We start from the raw sequence: 23,021 nt of genomic DNA on the forward strand, positions 1-23,021 counted from the left end.
CTGACGCAGAGCACAATAAAGAAAAAAGAATGAAAATAACTGAGGACAGTCTCAGAGACCTCTGGGACAACACTAAATGCACCAACATTTGAATAATGGGGGTCACAGAAGAAGAAGAGAAAAAGGAAGTGTCTGAGAATATATTTGAAGAGATTATAGTTGAAAAGTTCCCTAATATGGGAAAGGAAAGAGTCTGTCAAATACAGGAAGCACAGAGGGTCCCATACAGGATAAAACCAAGGAGAGACATGCCAAGACACATATTAATCAAACTATCAAAAATTCAAATCAAAGAAAAATTATTAAAAGCAGCAAGGGAAAAGCAGCAAATAACATACAAGGGAATCCCCATAAGGTTAACAGCTGATCTTTCAGCAGAAACTCTGCAAGCCAGAAGGGAGTGGCAGGACATATTTAATGTGATGAAAGGGAAAATCCTACAACCAAGATTACTCTACCCAGCAAGGACCTCTTTCAGATTTGACAGAGAAATCAAAAGCTTTACAGACAAGCAAAAGCTGAGAGAATTCAGCACCACCAAACCAGCTTTACAACAAATGCTAAAGGACCTTCTTTAAGTGGGAAACACAAGAGATGAAAAGGACCTACAAAAACAAACCCAAAATAATTAAGAAAATTGTAATAGGAACATACATATTGATAATTACCTTAAATGTGAATGGATTAAATGCTCCAACCAAAAGACACAGACTGGCTGAATAAATACAAAAACAAGACCCATATATATGCTGTCTACAGGAGACCCACTTCAGACCTAGGGACACATACAGATTGGAAGTGAGGGGATGGAAAAATATATTCCATGCAAATGGAAATCAAAAGAAAGCTAGAGTAGCAATTCTCATATCAGACAAAATAGACTTTAAAATAAAGACTATTAAAGAGACAAAGAAATAGTGATCAAGGGATCAATCCAAGCAGAGGATATAACAATTGTAAATATTTATGCACCCAACATAGGAACACCTCAAAACATAAGACAAATGCTAACAGCCACAAAAGGGGAAATCGACAGTAACACAATAATAGTAGGGGACTTTAACACCCCACTTTCACCAATGGACAGATCATCCAAAATGAAAATAAATAAGGGAACACAAGCTTTAAATGACACATTAAACAAGATGGACTTAGTTAATATTTATAGGACATTCCATCCAAAAACAATAGAATACAATTTCTTCTCAAGTACTCTTGGAACTTTCTCCAGATAAATCGTATCTTGGGACACAAAACAAGCCTCAGTAAGTTTAAGAAAACTGAAATTATATCAAGCATCTTTTCTGACCACAATGCTATGAGACTAGATATCAATTACAGGAAAAAAAACTGTAAAAAATAGAAATACATGGAGGCTACTAAATAACCAAGAGATCACTGAAAAAATCAAAGAGGAAATCAAAAAATACCTAGAAACAAATGACAATGAAAACATGACAACCCAAAACATATGGGATGCAGCAAAAGCAGCTCTAAGAGGGAAGTTTATAGCAATACAATCCTACCTCAAGGAACAATAAAAATATCAAATAAACAATCTAACCTTACACCTCAAGCAATTAGAGAAAGAAGAAGAACAACAACAAAATAAATTTAGCAGAAGGAAAGAAATCATAAAGATCAGATCAGAAATAAATGAAAAAGAAATGAAGGAAACAACTGCAAAGATCAATAAAACTAAATCTGGTTCTTTGACAAGACTAACAAAATTGATAAACCACTAGCCAGATTCATCAAGAAAAAAAGGGAGAAGATTCAAATCCACAGAATTAGAAATGAAATAGGAGAAGTAACAACTGACACTGCAGAAATACAAAGGATCATGAGAGATTACTACAAGCAACTATATGCCAATAAAATGGACAACCTAGAAGAAATGGACAAATTCTGAGAAAGGTACAACCTTCCAAGACTGAACCAGGAAGAAATAGAAAATATGAACAGACCAATCACAAGCAATGAACCTGAAACTGTGATTAAAAATATTCCGACAAGTATGTATGTATGTGTGTGTGTGTGTGTGTGTGTGTGTGTGTGTGTGTATATATATATATATATATATATATATATATATATATATATATATATATATATATATACTCCGACAAACAAAAGTCCAGGACCAGATGGCTTTACATGTGAATTCTATCAAATATTTAGAAAAGAGCTAACACTTATCCTTCTCAAACTCTTCCAAACTATTACAGAGGGAGGAACACTCCCAAACTCAATCTATGAAGCCACCATCACCCTGATACCAAAACCAGACAAAGATGTCACAAATAAAAGAAACTATAGGCCAATATCACTGATGAACATAGATGCAAAAATCCTCAACAAAATACTAGAAAACAGAATCCAACAGCATATTAAAAGGATCATGCACCATGATCAAGTGGGGTTTATCCCAGGAATGCAAGGATTCTTCAATATACGAACATCAATCAATGTGGCATACCATATTAACAAATTTAAGGATAAAAACCATATGATAATCTCAATCGATGCAAAAAAAGCTTTTGACAAAATTCAACACTATTTATGATAAAAATCCTACAGAAAGTAGGCATAGAGGGAACCTACCTCAACATAATAAAGGCCATATATGACAAACCCAGAGCCAACATTGTTTTCAATGGTGAAAAACTGAAACCGTTTTCTCTAACATCACGAACAAGACAAGGTTGCTCACTCTCACCCCTATTATTCAACATAGTTTTGGAAGTTTTAGCCACAGCAATCAGAGAAGAAAAAAAAAATAAAAGGAATCCAAATGGGAAAAGAAGTAAAATTGTCACTGTTGGCAGATGACATGATAGTATACATAGAGAATCCTAAACATGCTACCAGAAAACTACTAGAGCTAATAAATGAATTTGGTAAAGTAGCAGGATACAAAAGTAATGCACAGAAATCTCTTGCATTCCTATACACTTACGATGAAAAATATGAAAGAGAAATTTAGGAAACACTCCCATTTACCACTGAAACAAAAACAATAAAATACCTAGGAATAAACCTACCTAAGGAGACAAAAGACCTGTATGCAGAAAAGTATATGACAGTGATGAAAGAAATTAAAGATGATACAAACAGATGGAGAGATATACCATGTTTTTGGATTGGAAGAATCAATACTGTGAAAGTGAATATACTACCCAAAGAAATCTAAAGATTCAATTTAATCCCTATCAAACCACCAATGGCATTTTTCACAGAACTAGAACAAAAAATTTTAGTTTGTTTAGAAACACCAAAGACCCCAAATAGCCAGCACAATCTTGAGAAAGAAAAACGGAGCTGGAGGAATCAGGCTCCCAGACTTCAGACTATACTACAAAACTACAGAAATCAAGGCAGTATGGTACTGGCACAAAAACAGAAATGTAGATCAATGGAACAGGATAGAAAGCCCAGAGATAAACCCATGGACATATGGTCACCTTATCTTTGATAAAGGAGGCAAGAATATACAATGGAGAAAAGACAGCCTCTTCAAGAGGTGAGGCTGGGAAAGCTGGACAGCTACATTAAAAGAATGAAATTAGAACACTTCCTAACACCATACACAAAAAATAAACTCAAAATGGATTAAAGACCTAAATGTAAAGCCAGACACTATAAAACTCTTAGAGGAAAACATAGGAAGAACACTCTATGACATAAATCACAGCAAGATCCTTTTTGAAGCACCTCCTAGAGAAATACAAATTAAAACAAAAATAAACAAATGGGACCTAATTCAACTTAAAAGCTTTTGCACAGCAAAGGAAACCATAAAAAAGACGAGAAGACAACCTTCACAATGGGAGAAAATATTTGCAAATGAATCAATGGAGAAAGGATTAATCTCCAAAATATATAAACAGCTCATGCAGCTCAATATTAAAGAAACAAACAACCCAATCCAAAAATGGGCAGAAGACCTAAATAGACATTTCTCCAAAGAAGACATACAGATGGCCAAGAAGCACATGAAAAGCTGCTCAACATCACTAATTATTAGAGAAATGCAAATCAAAACTACAATGAGGTATCACCTCACACCTGTTAGAATGGGCATCATCAGAAAATCTACAAACAAATGCTGGAGAGGGTGTGGAGAAAAGGGAATGCTCTTGCACTGTTGGTGGGAATATAAATTGATACAGCCACTATGGAGAACAGTATGGAGGTTCCTTAAAAAACTACAAATAGAACTACCATATGACCCAGCAATCCCACTACTGGGCATATACCCTGAGAAAACCAAAATTCAAAAAGAGTCATGTACCAAAATGTTCATTGCAGCTCTATTTACAATAGCCCGGAGATGGAAACAACCTAAGTGCCCATCATCGGATGAATAGATAAAGAAGATGTGGCACATATATACAATGGAAAATTACTTAGCCATAAAAAGAAACGAAATTGAGTTATTTGTAGTGAGGTGGATGGACATAGAGTCTGTCATACACAGTGAAGTAAGTCAGAAAGAGAAAAACAAATACTGTATGCTAACACATATATATGGAATCTAAAGAAAAATGGTTCTGATGAACCTAGGGGTAGGACAGGAATAAAGAAGCAGATGTACAGAATGGACTTGAGGACACGAGGAAGGGGAATTGTAAGCTGGGACGCAGTGAGAGAGTAGCATTGACACATATACACTACCAAATGTAAAAGAGCTAGCTAGTGGGAAGCAGCCACATAGCACAGGGAGATCAGCTCGGTGCTTTGTGACCCCTCTAGAGGGGTGGGATAGGGAGGGTAGGAGGGAGATGCAAGAGGGAGGGGATATGGGGATATATGTATACATACAGCGGATTCACTTTGTTATACAGCAGAAACTAACACAACATTGTAAAGCAATTATACTCCAACAAAGATATTTTTAAAAATCTATTCTTTCCTTATAGTAAATATTACTCTATACAAATGTGTGTATTACATAGAATATATTATAGGCTACCAAAAAAATTAATACATATCATATTTGTAGAGATTTATTAATTGAGTCCCTGAGATATGGATTGGATGGTTTAATTCAATTGGGGGAAATTCTTGGTAAAGATATATTTTGAATTTTGATGAATTAGATGGATCCAAATTAGTAGAAAGATGAGATGAACTATTTAAACATGGGAGATAGATGCACAGATGTGAATAAAGAATATGAAATAGAAAAGAGAGTGTTCAATGCAAAGCATAGGGCAGGAGCATCCCTGGCCAAAGAAATGACAGATATGGCTGAAAGAATGAGCAGCATAGCTAAGTGACCACAGAGACACATCTAGTGCCATCATGAGTCAGAGTTACTCAAGTGACATCTTGGTAAGATGGCTTTTTGGAAATAAATTGCCCATACATTTTCAATTAATTTTTATTTATGTAAGGCAATTAGGTTAGAACCTTGCTATTCAAAGTATGGTCTAGCAGGAACCAGCCATATCAGAATCACCTAGGAGACTGTTAGGAAGGCAGAACCTCTGGCCACATCATCGACCTACTAAATCTCAAGGTGATTCTTGGGAAGCAGTGCACCTGTGTCCTAATGCTGATTTGGTTATTTCCTTAGCATGTAACTCCAGGCAAGTGCTTTCATCTCTAGACCTAAATTGCTCATCTCTAAAGTGGAAAGGTTTCCTGCCACGCTAATTCAGGGGGTTGATAAAAGGATCAAATGCAATGAACTATGTAAAAGCACTCTGAAAGCTATAAAGCACCACTAGAAATCTCCCCTAAAACAGGCGTCTGTGTTCAAGGAAAATCCAAGGGGCCAGGGCTGGTGCCTGGAATGTCTTGGCCACATCCCTCACAGCTGCCTCCACTATCCCTATATATAAACAAAGCCTCAGAGAAACATCTCACTTGGTAAAATAAATACTCAGGTTTATGAAAGTGTCATGGAGCTGAGTTACCCCAGGAGATTCATAGGGTGATGCCTGACCCAGCTGCTCTCCAAATCAAGCCAAGGAATTTGCCCTCGTGTCAGTGCACCTGCCACCACTCTGTGATGTTCCTGGTTACTCCCTTTCTATTTTTCCCATCTCTTATCATCGGAGGACTATGGGATGGCTGAGGAAACAAGGCAAGGCAGGAGCTGGGATCTTCTGAGGAGTAGCATGTCAGGTAAAAAGTTGACAGGCTCAGGGCGCTCTCCAACCATGAAAGCAAACTGTCACGCAGCAGATCTTTCAGTCCCCTGAGAACTGTCACTTGGAACTTTCTAGTTCAGCAAGTGTCCTTTAACAAAAGTTTTAAAGTTATTAAAAATGAATATTTCATTGTTAAAAATTGTTTTCCACAAGACCCTGCTCCTGGAGGTGTTTAAGAATTCTGAGCTCAGGTAAACTGGGGAGGCTGATCACCACCCCGCCTCCTGGAGGAGGGGCACAAAAAGAATCCGATTTAAATTTGCCTAATCAGCATTTTCCAAACTTACTTGACTGCAGAACACTTCCTTGCAGTATTGCCTATTAATACACTGCAGTTTAAACAGTAGTTCCACTAAGAACGTATCTTGAAAATCACTGTCTTTTTTTGGTTATAATATTTAATGTAATCTTAATCGCATAGCACTACTTTTGTGGAAATGAAATATTCTAGCCTGGAAACTTCTTGACTACAGGAGCTGTTGTTTTTTACTCTCCAGCACTTAGCAGAGTACAAGGCATTTAGCCAATTCTCAGTGAATGTTTGTTAAATTTTAAAAATCAAAATAGAATCCATTTTTTTTTTTTGCATGAGAAAAGCTATTCTCACTCTATACCAAAAGGATATGACGAGTTTTTATGTGTGTTTGTTTGTTGAGGAACAAGAGCCCAGTTTGTTTATTTGATCATTTCTTGCATTTGACATACTCCTCGGTGACATCCTTGGCCTGAGCCTCTTTGCCATTGTCCTTAACCACCACACAACTGCAACCAACCACTTTACAGGGTTTTCCCTCTCTGTCAGTTTTACAGAGGCCTACCCATTCCCCTAGTTTCTTGCCATCAACCTTAATCAGGTTGATTTGGTGCTCAGCACAAAGGGCCTCCACCAACTCGACATACATAGGCTCATCACAGTTGGATGCAAGCACACAGAGATGGGCATGTGCTAGGCCATCGCGGATGAAAGCGGGCCTCAGCACCTCTTCCAGAGCAGTATTAACGTCCATTACACCCCCAGCAGCAATGCCTTCCTCGGCCATGGAGGTGGGTTACAGGTGGAGCTGAATCTTGAGTGCACCCGCGCCTCTGCCTCCGCGTGACTCCGCGGCGGCAGGGAAAGAGCTATGATGAGTTCTTTAATGGGTTTTATGGGATGGATATGTACATTCAAATAACTTATTTGGGCTGATTATTTGCTACTGTAAGTAACAAATAAGGAAAGGCCATCCTAAAAAGGAATTTATACATAAAAATACTGTCAACCATCATAGTTTTTCAACATTTATAACATATCATGTTTCAATATTTCTAATGAACCAGAAGTTACTTTTTTTAAAAAGACAGGAGCTAGTGTCATTCTCTATAAAATAGTGTGGAAGGTGAATTGTAAGCCTGACAGTCTACGGGGACTTGGAATCACCGTTCAAAGTTTATAGTCCTTAGTTATCAAACTGCTGGTAAAGTATAAAAATACATCCAGGGGGTCTTGATTGTTCTAAATCACCGCTGGTGGTTCAGCATCACATCCCAGACCTCTGCACTGTGTCCTGAGAGAGGCATTTTGAGTCTGCAAAACTATCAGAAAAAAACAACAACAACAACAACAAAAAAACCAGGAAGGGAAGGCTGAGTGGGGAGGAGAAATGAGCATTCTAAACTAAAAACAGAAATATGGATGCTGACGCTAACAGAGTTTCCTCAAGGAGAGAACCCTAGGTAAGCATGCGTAACTTTGAAGTGACCCACAAACCTCTCCCCTTAAAGAACCTTCTCCATCTTACCCAGATTGTATTTCCCATAACGGGAAATACAAGCCCTTTGGGTTCTGCTCAAGTGAATGATTTGCTGCAATCACAAGACCAAGTGACTAAATATTTCTAGCAAGCCCGTGTATTTATTGAATCTTGCTTTTAGAGATTTTTTTCAAACCTTGGCCTTAGAAGGATGAGAGAAATATAACCTGGGAGCAAAAATCTGGTCTTCCTGAGCTCAAAAAAGGATTTGACATAAATTGCTCTATTAACAAAATGCCCTTTGTTACAGCCCAAAGGAAAAAAAAGAGGTCATCCTGTGCAAAAGCATTTTCTAAAGGTTGTCCCAAGGACCCTATTGGTTTCTCACTAAATCTCAAAAACTGCCTGAGATTATAGCCCCTCTCCCATTTGTTTAACCTTCTATAATATTATTTTCAAATGTTTCTTTGATGCTACCAACAATTGAACAATATTATTTTTAGTCTCAAATTTCAAATCTAGCATTTCTTTAGTATTTTTATATGTTAAATCAGATTTTATACACTATTTAGGTAAGCATTTGTATGAATACACACACACACATATATTTACACAAAACCTTTCAAACAGTGGTGTTGAGAACTGGTTTTAGATTTTTAGGTGTACCTATTATCACTGTAATATTCATACAAGACAAATAAAATGGAGAGAAAAAATCCAAAGGAGGCTCAATAAAATATGCATTAAGAACATGGCAGATACTTAACCTCTTGAAACCTCAGTTTCTTCAGATGTAAAATGGAGATAATATTGATAACCTACAATCATAAAGTGCTTTAAGGATAAAAAGAGGGTATATTTAAAACAATTAGCCTTATAAATATTAGCTAATATTACTGATGTTGTTGTTGTTGTTTTTTATTATCATTATTATTTTAAACTTCTTAAAATTAAAATTATTTTTAGTGAATCCCTATAGATTGTTATTCAATAGAAATTTACCAATGCTAAATATGGAGAAGCAAAAGAATACGGCTAATGTTACAGCCTAAATTAGAACTAGGAACAAGGTTTTCTATCTGAGTTCTGAGCCTATTCTGAGTTCCATGCTGATCTCTTTTTAGAATTTAACCAACACTGACAAGTCAGCACTTTTGAAAGGCAAATATAAGGGAATCCACCAAAAAGTGAGTTACACAAGTTTCCTGGTGACCAAAATTGAGTCATTCATATATATATTGCATTAATCCAAACCATTGTTTGAATTTGGATATTGACATTAAAATTCATATAAAATACAAAATTATTAAATATGTTGTATATTTATATTCATTGTACATTATTGTGACTTTCAAGCAGAAAAAAGACAAAAACAAAAGAAAAAAATGTAAAAAGGAAAAATGTATATATTTCCTCTCATACATGATCTTTGCTTTATTCTGTTGAGAAAATCAAATAAAAATATTAACAATATTCCTATAATAAAAGTTTCTCATTTTGTTTTGTTGTTGTTCTGTGTCTAAGATTCTGGAATATGAGAAACTTTCACACAATTATTTTGGTAAAATAAACACAAAGAACTTTCTTAGAGGCTTTAACTTCATATTTTACATTCAACAGGATTCTCCCAAGATTTTAGACAAAATATCAAATCTTCCATATAGTACACAAACTTGACACATAACAAGTTCTCAAGATAATATACTTGTTGAAATAGAGAATAACAATTTATTATGAAAGCGCCTATCAGAGCGCCTATACTCAATAGGCCCTCAATAATAAATGATTGTTGGATCCGAATGTTATCACTTCTGCACCAAAATGACAGCACAGAATTGTAATTAAAGGATTATAAAAAGGTAGACCATCCCTCAAGTGGAAAACCTTCTAAACTGTATTAAATTTTATGCTGTGATAGGAAGGTTCATAAGTACTCTAAATGGGCCTTGAAAGGCAAATTGGATGAGGTGGGCTTAATGGTATTTCTTTAGTGCAGAATGTTACATTAAGACCTTCCTGAAAACCCCTCTTTGAAATACACTGCCCCACCATCCTCATAATAATCTTGCATTTATCAGGCCTTGATTCTGTGGTGTAAAGAGTTACGTTTCTTACCCCATATTACACATGACAACTTCTTTTGGCTAGAGACAAAAGTGATCTCAGGTATATTTAAAGCAAATGTATAATGAGAGTGATAATGTACAACAACTGATAAATATCATGCCCAACGCATTTATTAGATGTCCTTACATATCTCTTGAAAGTACTAATGTTGGAATGGGTGATAAATTGACTTAAGGTTGAACACTAGTGTGAAAATTGAGAAGTCCTGGATAGAACTGGAGAGCAGGGAGCTTTGAAAGACTAGAGAAGAAAGGATGAATGAGAAATACAAATATACAGGACTTCCCTGGTGGCACAGTCGTTAAGAATACGCCTGCTAATGCAGGGGACACAGGTTCGAGCCCTGGTCCGGGAAGAACCCACATGCCGCAGAGCAACTAAGCCCATGCGCCACAACTGCTGAGCTTGTGCTCTAGAGCCCTCAAGCCACAACTACTGAGCCTGCGTGCCACGACTACTGAAGCCAGCGTAACCAGAGCCCATGCTCCGCAACGAGAAACCACCACAATAAGAAGCCCATGCACCACAACGAAAAGTAGACCCACTCGCCGCAACTAAAGAAAGCCCGTGCGCAGCAACAAACCCAACACCGCCAAAACTAAATAAATAAATGTATATATTAAAAAAAGAAATACAAATATACGATGGAGTTTTCTAAAAATAAAGTAATAAGAAAAATATAAAACCTACAAAAGAGCTTGATAAAGTCAAAGGGATGTCTAAGGAGACAGAGTTGTCAGAAAGCTTCAGGTACCATCCTAAACTTGAGAGTTAGGCTTGCTCTCTACAAGCTATGGCTATCCGAATTTAGTAAAGCCACATGGTGGAAACTATCCTAAATCAACTGGCATAGTGGATACTGATTATAGCAAAACCCTTGATACAGTCTTTCAGGATAAATTTGTAGATGAAATAATGATCACAGACCATGTTTTATTTTTTCCCCAAGACCTATCATATTGCCTGATATATAGAAGGCACTTAATAAATTGAAAGAATCAGGAATGTGACCTAAGGAATACAACACTAAATGGATTCATTGCTGGCTGGAATATATTTATCAATCAGCGCATTACTAACATCCCTATTGAACTCTAAATAGGGCAGAGACCATGTAATATTCTTTATCTTTGCATCCCAAGGCTGAGCAGAGAATGCACAATAAGTATTTTCAGATCAGCTGAACTTTGAGGGAGATGCTCAGTGGCTCATCACAGAACTCAAATGCTCAACGTTTTTATCTGTGATGTGAATGAATACCTTAGAGGTTTAAGCTAGTCAAATGTGCAGATGATACAACTTTTGGATGGTTATCATTACATAAAATGCTCAAATACTTTATTATCAATAGAGCATCTTAATACATATTAAATATAGCAGTTAATGGGGTGGTAGCAGCAATATTAATTGAGTAAAGTCAGAACCATTAGAAACAACTAGATCCAAAGGTAAATTTAGGGAAAACTGTGTTACCTACTCTCAAACAAGATTACTTTATTTTCCCCCTCTGGATGCCATTTAAATAGGTAGTGAAAATTTGAAATAGAGTCTAATGTAAATATGTAATATATTTAATTATGTCTGATTTAAAATTTTGGGTGAGTTTGAAAAAAAGGTTTGAAAACTTGATCTGAAAGCATTTAAAGGAGCCATTTCATGACAGTGCCCAAAAAGTAATTTGGCAAAAATAACACTTATTGAGTGGTCACAAAAAACATGTGCTGAATGATCATCTAATTAAAAACAAAAATTGTTAAAATTACAGCATAAAATAGGTTGTGAATAGGCCCTTGGCTGGGAATGCACCAAATTAGAACACAGGGTCCACCTGGCAATCTCTGAACCTGAGCCAGGGCCATGAAAACCAAGAGACTCCGCCCTACATTTGGCGGCAGTTCTACTTCCTAAGCAAGAGGATCTCAGGAGGCCTCTGAATCTGTAGGGCGATGGGGACCAAGATGTGGGGACAGTGTTCCTGGGCCATGATTCAGCGAGGAGAGCCCATTTCACATCACACGAAGATCACAACAGTAAAGATGATGGCCCTAGCCTCCACATTTTTTTTTTGTTTAAACAGTTTCTTTCCTGCCATTTCCCACAAAATAAAAAGATGTATTCAGAGGTAAATTTCTATAGTAGAAATTTCTGACATGCAGAAACGTGCACAGAGTTAGATTCTGACTGTGTAATTTTATCCTGTCTTCAGCAAGAAATTTGGAATTTTCTCCAAACTCATAATTTTTTGAGAACACTGTCATCTCACCATGACAGCAACTTGAAGGAGTAAAAAAATTTGAGGGAAGGAAAATTAAAACATTATTTTAAAAGACAAAGGATTGCTATGGAGCAGTCGGAGGAGTTTAGAAAAATAGTCCAGTGACTAGCATTTTGCCAGATCATTTGCCAAAATGTTGACATGAAAGTTCCCTGAAATCTTTGTCTTAGGTTTCCGAAAATTTCTCTGAGGAAATTGCTAAAAGAATAAACAATCAGTTCAATTGCATACAGTGAAGAATAAAGTCCACATCCAATGTGCATATTCTGTTTATAGCTGGGAAGAATTTAAATTACTTGCCTAGCACTCCTTTTTTCTTTTCAAGTATAAACTAACTCAAAAAATTAAGTAAAAATTGATGATCTAGCAATGTTTCTCTGGCTGCCATACAGTACGGGCAATGAGTTCTAGACTCCAATTTATAGGTTTGTCAGAAAGTTTGGTTATTTTCATCAATTTAGCTTTACATTTAACATTCCTCCACTTAATTGAAACCATGCGGACACATTTGGTTAGCATCCACATTCCTACAAAAGTAAAAAGGGTACTTTGTTTCAAATTCTGCACAGTTTACTAGTAAATTCTATTTTTCTTGCAGTAACAATTAAACACAGTTGGCACTTAATAGCGAAAGCCTCCTAATCCCTATTGTCAATGGGTACAACTCAGCTTTAGCAAATATCCAGTCAGGTGGAGGAAAAAGCATTATCCATAACTTTGTCTTAATAATTGAATAAATGATTTTCCAGGGACTAATCCCAGGGTTTCAAAGCATGGCCCTTGGAAAATTATAGCAGTTTTGAAGTTTATTTAACCCCCATTCTCTACTTCTTGCCCTCCTGGGATCCTGCACCAAAGTGCTAGCTGAAGGATGGGATCTGAAGGGTAAGCTAGTAAGTGCTACGCTTCTTTACTGACTGTTCTTTCTTTCTCAATCCCATTGTGGAAAATGACTCTGGATTGGTTTATGAAGCGAGTTTAGAGAGTAACAGGTTTCTAGGATTTGTACTTTCTCTGCTTTGGCAAAGTAATTCCAAAAAGCCCAAGATACAACAGCAGGATAACATGCATCGCTAAAATAACAATATTTTGAGGTTGACTAACTAATGAAAAAATGATGTCCAACCGCCTTTCCCTGTTAGGAAATATGCAAAGAATAAGGAGAAAAAAAGAGAAGGAAGTATGAATTAAAATGACTCCTAATTGACAATGACAAGGTTGTAGCAGTTAGAATTACCCTCGGGTATTTACGGATGGGTCCACTGTTGCAGGCAGAGCTCTCCTTCTTTCAGCAAGTATTTGCTGAGCACCTACTATATACTACTCCCTTAGACGCTATTGCTACACGTTGCCACTTCTGTAGCCACAAAGAGATGGACATGACCTGCCCTCTCACATGTTACATTAGAGTCACCTCCACCCTCTCCCTCCTCTTTCTCTTCTTCCTCAGGCACCCATGTGACCAGGCACTGAGACCAGTGCATCTTTCTTGCCAGAGACAGGAGCAGGGAGGCCACACCTGATGTGAAGAAAGCCAATAAGACCTGAGTGGCTAAGCGAGTCAAAAGAGGTCCAGGGGGTCAAGAGAGGAAGGAGTCAGGGAGAGTGCCAAGTGCAAGAGTGAGGACAGAAGACAGGCCACCTGTCAAGGTAACAGTCTTCACTAGTGAACCCACTGGCTGGCCTCCTGTCTCTGACTTGTTGGACTTCTCCCCTTTGCACAAAACCAGAGCTCTTCCGGTGTGTGAATACAATCCTGTCACCCTTCCTTAAAATATGTGATTTCCTATTCATTGTCCCAAAGATAAAATAAAAATCCATGGCTTACAACGCCTTTATGACCAGAGCCTTTCCCGTTGCTTCCACCCTTGTACTCAGTACTGCAGCCGTTCTGAACTTCTCTCCCTTAACTTCTGTGCCTTTGCCCACAATGTTCCCTCTGAGAAGAATAATCTTCTACTCCATTCTGTTCTCGCCATCTCCTTGCCTACAGGAACTAGAATTTCACATCTTGGTTTAAATGTTACTTCTTCTAGATGACCTTCCCTGACCCTCCAAATCAGAGTTTCTCAGACAGCAGACCTGCAGTGCTTGTATAAAATATTTCTGTGTCCACTCCATGTTAACTGAATCAAACTCTCTGGGCTGGGGTCCAAGAAACCACATTTTTAGCAAGCATTCCACTTATTCTAGTGCATATTAATGTTTCAGGACCAATGATTTAGACTCTGGGATGATATAAATAATAATAAACAACCCATACAGCACAATTAATTCTCCACCAATCAGAATGGACATACTGGGCTTCCCTGGTGGCGCAGTGGTTGAGAGTCCGCCTGCCGATGCAGGGGACACGGGTTCGTGCCCCGGTCCGGGAAGATCCCACATGCCGTGGAGCGGCTGGGCCCGTGAGCCATGGCCACTGAGCCTGCGCATCCAGAGCCTGTGCTCCGCAACGGCAGAGGCCCGCGTACCGCAAAAAAAAAAAAAAAAAAAGGACGTACTGGCCAATCAGGACGGATGCCATGACCAGTCAAAGTGGACTCTGGCTATCAGACTCTCATATGTACTAGTCTGTAGCAACAATAATCGGCTGGCCCATGCTCTGTTTCATTGCACCCCACCTTTCCTCTGGGCTGGAATATATTAGCTGATATTTACTGAGTACTTCCTTTGTGCCAGGTATTGTTCTAAGCACTTTTCTTACATCATTTCAATTAACTTTCAAGATAATCCTATAAATTAGGTGCTATTATTATTTTCTTTCTTTAGAAACTGTTTATTTTCCATCAACCTGTTTCCATTTTGAGTTTGTGGAAGAGCAGCTTAAGACCACTCAGCGGTTGTTCCTGCCCATTCAGTGGCCTGAGCAGTGGTGGGCTGAGCACTCCAGTCTCCAGTGGCGAACTGCAGAATAGGCCCAGAGGGCACCTGCACACCTTCGGAGCCGTCCGCCGCCTCAGGCTGAGGAGCAGTGAACTCAGGAGCTGGAGCAGCCCATTCACCCTGAAATTCCTCCTTGGTCACAGCCTTCTCAGCTGCCGCCTGCTCTTCCTTTTCAACCTCTTCAGGATCTCTGTAGAAGGAGACATCAGGCATGACCTCCCATGGGTGTTCACGGGAGATGGTGCCACACGCATGCACAGAACCTCCCGGGCAAGCATCCACCACATCAGACCCAATGAGTGAGCTCCCTTGTTGTTGCACAGGATGGCAATGTCCACATAACACAGAGGAGAGTCTGTGTTACACAGAGCAATGGTAGGCAGGTTAACGTAAGAGGCCTCTGTGAGAGGCTGGTGGGCAGCCCTGGGATCAGTAACCACTGGAAGTCTTGGCTCCCAGAAGGCTGCCTGGATCTGGTTAGTGAAGGTTCCAGGAGTGAAGCAGCCAGCAATAGGAGTGGCTCCAGTGACAGCAGCAAACTTCAGCCCAGCTCGCTGGCCAGTATCCCTGGAGGATACGACACTGACATCAGCTGGGTTTTCAATGGCAACAGTGGCACGAGCTGCCAACAGAAGCTTCTCCCAGGTCCTCTTCAGATTTATGATGTGGATGCCATCACTTTTCCTTTTGTAGATGTACTGTTCCATTTGGGAGTCAAGGTTGGTGCCACCTAAGTAGGTTCCTGCTGCAAGGAATGAGGACATCCTGCTGCTTCATTTTCAGGACATCAAGGGCTCTGGACATTGTGAGAGCTTCCCTTTAAGTTACAATGAGAATGCAGAACAAGCCATGTGGACCCCTGTCTGGGCAGTGTGGAAAGGCGGTGCTATTATTATTTTCATTTACAGATAGCAAAACTGAGACACAGAGATGTTAAGTTACCTGGCCAACATTACACAGCCAGTAAGTGGCAGAGCTAGAGTTCAAATGCAGTCTGGCTCCAGAGCCCTAACCTACACTGCACCTGTCATGGTATGTATGAGGCTTTATTTTATTGTCAGTCTGGTTATTTGACTTTCTCACTACCCTGTGTTCTCCATGGGGGTAAACCTGATACATAATAGGCTGTCAATAAAAAGTTGGAGAATAAATGAGATCATGCTAATTTAGTTTAGGATCAAGAAGAGGGGACAGTAGAAGCCTGACCAATTGCTTACATTATCTCCTAGGGTTTTGAGGCTTGCTTTTAAAGAACTTCAAGGACAAGAAGCTTGGGAGCTTGCAGGAATTATGGTGTGGCAACCATCTGAGGCCACTGAAATCCATGCACCTAGAAAGCCCAGCCATAGAATTGGTTTTCCTGCTCCAAACATTTTCAACCAAAGTGATGAATATAAAACTGACATGCATACTCTTGGCAAGTAAAATCATGTCAGAAAGATTAGAACCAACAGAGAGGTGACAGGCCTCAATATTCCATGGAGTTAATTTCTTAGAAAAACCTTTTCAGAATGCCTGTTAGTGGAGCCAGCTGGAGCCCAAAGCCCCAGTAATGAAACTAGCTGTGTCATGCAGATTCATCACACAAAACCAAGACACTGAGTTGCTTTCTCCAAATGTATAAAGTCGGTTTCTTCTCCCAGGGTGGAGCACTATGATGGTCACTCCCCAAAACCCAGATTATTTTTTTTAAATTTTTATTGGAGTATAGCTAATTTACAATGTCATGTTAGTTTCTGCTGTAGAGAAAAGTGAATCAGTTATACATATACATATAACCACTCTTTTTTAGACTCTTTTCCCATATAGGTCATCACAGAGGTTTAGGAAATTTACCTGTCTAGCAGAAATGCAGTTTGGCTTGGAGAGTAGCAAAACTGGAGTCAGGGAGGCCATTGAGGAGAAATCCAGGTAGGGTGACAAAGGCCTGGGGAAGGTAAGATGGGTAAGAGGATGAAGCGAGGTAGCACTTTTTTTGTGTTGCAGCAGTTTTGAAAGAAATGTTCAACACAGGACCTCAGTTACGAATAATTGGGGAGGGGGCATACATACCCTTCTTACCTTCCCTAATTCAACGTGTAATGAGACTAAAACCGTTCTCTTAGTGGCCTCTTGCTACCTTAAAATTATTCAGGTATTTGAGGAAAATACGGCAGTATTTCTTGACTGTAATTCTTTTAATAAAAATCAGCATCTTGGCATCCATGTCAAGGGAGAAATCCAGAAATCAGTGTACAGAAGAATTATCTGGTAGACTTCTGGGGTTGCAGTGAGACATGGAAGGAGAGGAACTAACCATGGACCAGAATGAGGAGTTTTGACAATGTTCAGAAGTTATTGTATGTTCTTCCAGCTACCCAGGGAAGCCACATTCCTTCCTACCCATCCAAATACCTCATGGTTCCCACATTATTATCCAAGTCACAAAACTTTGGGATTAGGTTCTGTTCTCTTTTTTTTTTTCCAAGCTCAGTTTCCAAAAGAAATGCTTGAAGGATCCAGCTCTGCCTCTAACACTGAGTACCCCTCACCTTAATCCTGGACAGCTCCCATCTTAGTCCTCTGAGTTTCCATTGTTTTCCATGGCTGGAGGGGACCTGGACTACTATATTATCTTGTCCCTGTTTGGATTTGGTCTCATTACTGGCCCTCTCCCAGGGTGGGGAAACAACTAGGAAGAGAGGAGATTTGGGGACATAAGAGTTAAAAGATTCACTTCCTTAATGTCACTTTGACCTGAGAGTCTATTAGCTCCCGGCTAATGGCCCATTTCTGAGCCTCCCTTACCCACTACCGCTGCCCACCCCTAATCCTCACTGTTGCTTGCACCAAGCTTTGGTGCCTGTGCCACCCAGAACTGGGATCTAAGGCAATGATGGAAAGGAGCAAAGCTGATCTAAATAGAGAACTTGAATGTTAGGAATAAACAAAATTCGTACATTACACTGGCATAAGCAAGTATCAAAACTATAGAAGTTTGTTTGTTTTTTTTTTTTGGTTTTGGTTTTAAGAATGGGTTGCATTGCTTTCAGAAGTAGGAAGAGAGAAAGTGTTGAGTTCTAAGTGGAAAATTCCAGTTGGATGAAAAGACTAGGGAAGACTTGTAAGTAACACGGTGACTACCTAGAAAGATTCATTTCGATAGCTGCAAGATTTTTAGTCTGATGCTAAAGCACACATTTCTATTATAATCCTGTTCACTGCTTTTAATGAGCTACTTGTTCATAGAACAAAGATTAACTGACATCTAGCCCATGTTTGAGTTGCCACAGATCTTTTATCCCCTGATCTAAATAAAAATTTTCACTCTGTTACCTAATGAATCAGAGAAACTAAAAACTGGTAGGAGGGACAATCAACAATAATTCCAAATGCCACTCTAGCCCTCTGGTGATTGGCCTTTCCTGCAATGTCCTCTACCACCCAGAGTTCACACCTCAAGATCATCTCTGGCCTACACTTCAGTATTTGGTTAGCCCTTTCCAGAAGGCAATTCTGTTTCACATATACATTTAATACAGATATGCCTTTTAAAAAGCAAATTATTATAATGAAAAACATATACACACTTAAGGAGTTCTTATGTGACTCAAGTTTTATCTACTTAGTGTTGCTGACACTGAAAAACCACTCGACTTTGGGGATTTTTTAGTTTACAAGGTCATTAGGCAAGTTCAGTGGAAATACAGCCTATTTGTACAGTGGGGCACATTTGAAGATCCTTATAATTGGTCAATAATTAGACTCCTCCAAAGAAATATTTTACATTTCTTAAGGACTTGACTCCCCCAAATCTTCTGATTATATTACCTACTATAAGAATAAAATCTGAGCAGTTTATCATTGTCAATAGGTTTTTCCCAGGAGAATAATTTTTCTGAAAAATAATATCACCCATTTATGTTGGTAACTTGGTTCTATACCAGATGAATTAGAATTTCTAATTTCTAAATTATCCATGTTAGGTAGAGATACAATTAAGAAAGTTTTTGTCAATTTGAAAACTCTGGGATGAGGGAAGAGGTTGGAATAAAAGTTAAGACCATTTAAAACCTAAAATAAATGTCTAATTAATTTATGAAAAAGTATGCAGTACACATTATTGCCACAGCCAGTCAGTATGAATACTTAAATGGCAGTTTCTCCAAACTATTATCTTCTGTATTTTTATTTGTGTTTTTGGCCACTTCACTCTCTACAATCAGGAAATCAGTTATAATGTTTAAAAGGATCATACAAAATACATTTCAAAGTTTACTATCTTAAAAATATGACTCCCTTCGGGGAGTTGAATATGGCTTTCTTGGATTCTTGCCTTTATTGATATTTCCTGAGGGCTACATCCATGAGTGAGGTCTTGGAAATCGGGTAACCAACCCATTTTTCATGACACAGTGTAATTCCCTTAGCAATGTGGTGCTAAAACCAGGAAAGTGACATTTCCTCCATTGTCTTTGGCTGTAGCTATGAGTTTCCTTTCGAAGAGACCACAAAGCAGGACCCAGCCAGTTTAATAATCCTGATAGAACCAGCATGAGTGAAAGTTATAAGCACAGACGGAGAAGCTTGGGAAAAGTAAAACGGTAGGGAAGGCAGTCAGCACATGGAGGCAAAGACCATCAGTCACCAGCATCAATTTTCCACTGGTTTATAAACCAGGATATTGGGGAGAGTGGGGTTTGAGAATAGGAGCTGGGAGGAGAGTCGTTTTTAATATACTGTTTTTCCTTTCGGTTCTTCCTTTTAATCCTGTGGTGTTGAAAGCACAGCTTTCTCAAAGACAATCTGACCTATAGTCAACATTATAAATCACTCTCTAACCTCATAAACTGAGGGTCTGCAATGAAGATCTGTAATCAACACTGTAACTCATTCTTCTAACCACATAAGTTAAAAAAAACAGACCCTCTAACATCCTTACGGTCAATTCTAGAAAACAAATACAAAGATAAGGTAGGTGTTTTTTTTTTCTCGGAAAACTTTTTATGCATCAACACTACTTGAAGCTATTACTTGTTAGTTCAGGGCTTAATATATTGAACATGGATCCCCACCAACACTTTCTGAAATCAATAAATGTAGGGTACACAGTAATGAGAATACTGTGAACAGTGCGGTTAACTATTGGATTACCCCTCAAAATCTAAAACAGAATGAAAATCCTGCTTTTAAAATTCCAATTAATGTAATCAGAGTTTTTCCAGTTAATCTGGAACTATTCCTGGATGTAGCATCATATCAACCTACCAACGTACTAGTAAATTGGCTAATTTCTGCCTACCACTTATACCAACAAGCATGAATCTGTAGGATAGGATGTAAAAAACTCTAAGATACAGAGCAGCCCAAGCAAGGTGCCAGGCAAGTGCCAAAGACAACAGCTCCGAGTAAGAACATAAATAAGAAAATATATAACAGGACTGTGAAGTAACAGTATGGTTCCAGAGGTAGGAAACTTTTAGTGTCATTCTATTCTATGTGGATCAGAACAACACTAAATGCCTGGATCTGGGTGTTACATCTTTAAATAGACAATACAAAATAAGTGTCTACTGGAGACCAATCAGTTTAGAAACCATTAGCTATGAAGAAAAGTTACACGAACTAATTTTCGTGACAACTTGGCAAAGAAAAGATGGTGATAGACTATGGTGATATATATCAAAAATTGGAAGAGTAGACCAGTCTCTGTAACTTCAGAGAACGCAACCGAGCAGTTTTGCTAATATATTTTACTCCACATAGAGCAAAAACGAAGTGGTAAAAAATAAATAGAGGTGGCTGAGTGTTACTACTTCGAGCATCCAAGCAGAGATCGTGTGATCATGTGCCAAGGGGGATGATGAAGAAATTCTTAACTTTTCACCCAGCACTGTGATTTCGTAGATCTCAATGCATGATCCTTTGCCAAACATAACTTTTTATTTAAAATTTTTAGAGATTAAAAAGCCAGAAATCACTTAAAAGTTTAAATCCAGCCTATGACAAGATGCATATCCATCCTTTAATATTCATTAAGTTTATTCTGGGCTTATGATACAGTTCACTGCACATTAGATACTGTTACAACTTACACACTTAAGATAAAATAATAAGGAAAGGCAATAGAGTCAACAGCACTTATATTTTGAAACATGTTGATAACAGCTTAGTAACAATACTTCCTAGCAGGTGGAGACTGTATTGCATGCAGTGTAAAATGAGAAAAAATTTTAAACGGTGGCACAGAATTTGAAGTTGGCAAGACTGATGCTATCACTAACATTGCATAGGAGATTTCCATATGCTATTTCTGCATATAAAAAAGGGTCACAAATTTGCTTAGATTGGACCACACACACAGAGGGATAATTCAAATTCCCTTGCTCTTTATAATCTCTTCTCCATGTCACTAATTAATCCACTTAGTCAACATTTATCTAAACATATGTATGCCCTCACTATCGAAGGGCATCATTTAAATCCATCTCCTTGGACTCCACATGCTTTAAAAGCATTAATGTCCTACTACATCAGGCCGTAATTTTAATAATATTTTCCACTGTATTTAAGGAATTACTTGGTGGGAATGGATTAGAAGTTTCAAAATTAGCATGTTCTTTTTGCATAACTTATTTGCAAAAGCCCCTCTGTCTTGTACTGGTGATTACATTCCCTGCACGTTAGTGAGCGCTCCCAGAGCTGGATGCATGCTGAGGACAACAGCAATCATTAATGTTTATGATCTACATAGCATTCCGTGTTTGTCTCTCATCCTTTTCCCTTGATAATTTTTCTTCATAGCGCTTAGCAACCCTGACCACAGATCTGTATCCCTTACCCAAAACCTTTGGGACCATCTATGCTTCCAAATTTAATTGTTTTAGAATTTTTAGGAAGGCTTTATGGCATACTCCCATCAAGTTTTGTGACAGCTCCTCATAAGCAAACATTAACATTTCTTCAATGCAGTTCACGGGAATTCATACCAAGAGGGATAAACAAAGACTACAAATAGCTTCATCTTTCCCCAGGTCACGTTCTGCTGCCAGAGAAGTTCAAGTCAGGTCAGGTTTTGCTGCCAACTGAGTTAGGAAATACCTTTCAGTTTGAAGAGCTTTTTGAATTTCAGAATTGCAGATAAAAGATTGTGGACTTGTAAATATTTATCCTTTGTCTATTTTCTGTCCAGATTTAAGAGCTGTGGAGACCTGAATATTTTGTTTATCTTCTTTGTTGTGTTTCCAAAGTCCAGAATAATGACAGACACAAAATCTCAGTAAACAGTTGTTGAATGAATGAATGAATGAATGAATGAGATGGTCTGGCACTAGAGCTCTGCCTAATGGAAGAACTCTATAATGTCTACCAGATCATCTCTTAGGGATTTTAAATAGTAATACACAGAGTGGGATACACGCCGTGAACTATGCAGAACCTGAGAAACAAGACAAAACAAAACGAAACTACCAATGGAAAGGAAAGGCATTAAGCAAAAGCAGTTAGGCAAGAAAAGATGTAAGCAGAAGCCATGAGGTAGAAAGAGAGAAGGTCCTTCTTTAGTCAGAAGTATTAGAAATAACAGAGATAGTGGAAAAGATGCCAGAGTCCACACAATAGATTCTAAGACTTGGTATCAGTGACACCACACAAAATGTCCATTAACTAAATCGTTGTTTGACTTTGTTTCTTGCAACTTGAAACACCACCTTAGATGAACTATATAACTTCTCTGAGCCTAAATCTTTACCTATTAAATGACGAGTTTGGAGAGAGGATGCCAAAATTTCCTTCCAACAAAATAATTGTGTACAGCGGTGGTTCTCAAACATTAGTATACAGAATCACTTGGAGGGATTG

General features: G+C 38.4%; 1 protein-coding gene and 1 pseudogene across 1 annotated transcript in view; both read right to left on the reverse strand.

The window, feature by feature from the left end:
- Window positions 1-6,836: 6,836 nt before the first annotated feature.
- LOC132530919 (small ribosomal subunit protein eS12-like) overlaps window positions 6,837-23,021 on the reverse strand; it is a 39,534-nt gene continuing 23,349 nt past the window's right edge. The window contains exon 2 of the mRNA XM_060168409.1: window positions 6,837-7,247. Within this exon, the coding sequence (XP_060024392.1) occupies window positions 6,845-7,201 (357 nt within the window). The 5' untranslated portion in view covers window positions 7,202-7,247 and the 3' untranslated portion in view covers window positions 6,837-6,844. The remainder of the gene's footprint in view (window positions 7,248-23,021) is intronic.
- On the reverse strand, window positions 15,123-15,986 carry LOC132530388 (small ribosomal subunit protein uS2-like; annotated as a pseudogene).

This window comes from Lagenorhynchus albirostris, chromosome 12 (assembly GCF_949774975.1).
Source record: "Lagenorhynchus albirostris chromosome 12, mLagAlb1.1, whole genome shotgun sequence".
NCBI lineage: Eukaryota > Metazoa > Chordata > Mammalia > Artiodactyla > Delphinidae > Lagenorhynchus > Lagenorhynchus albirostris.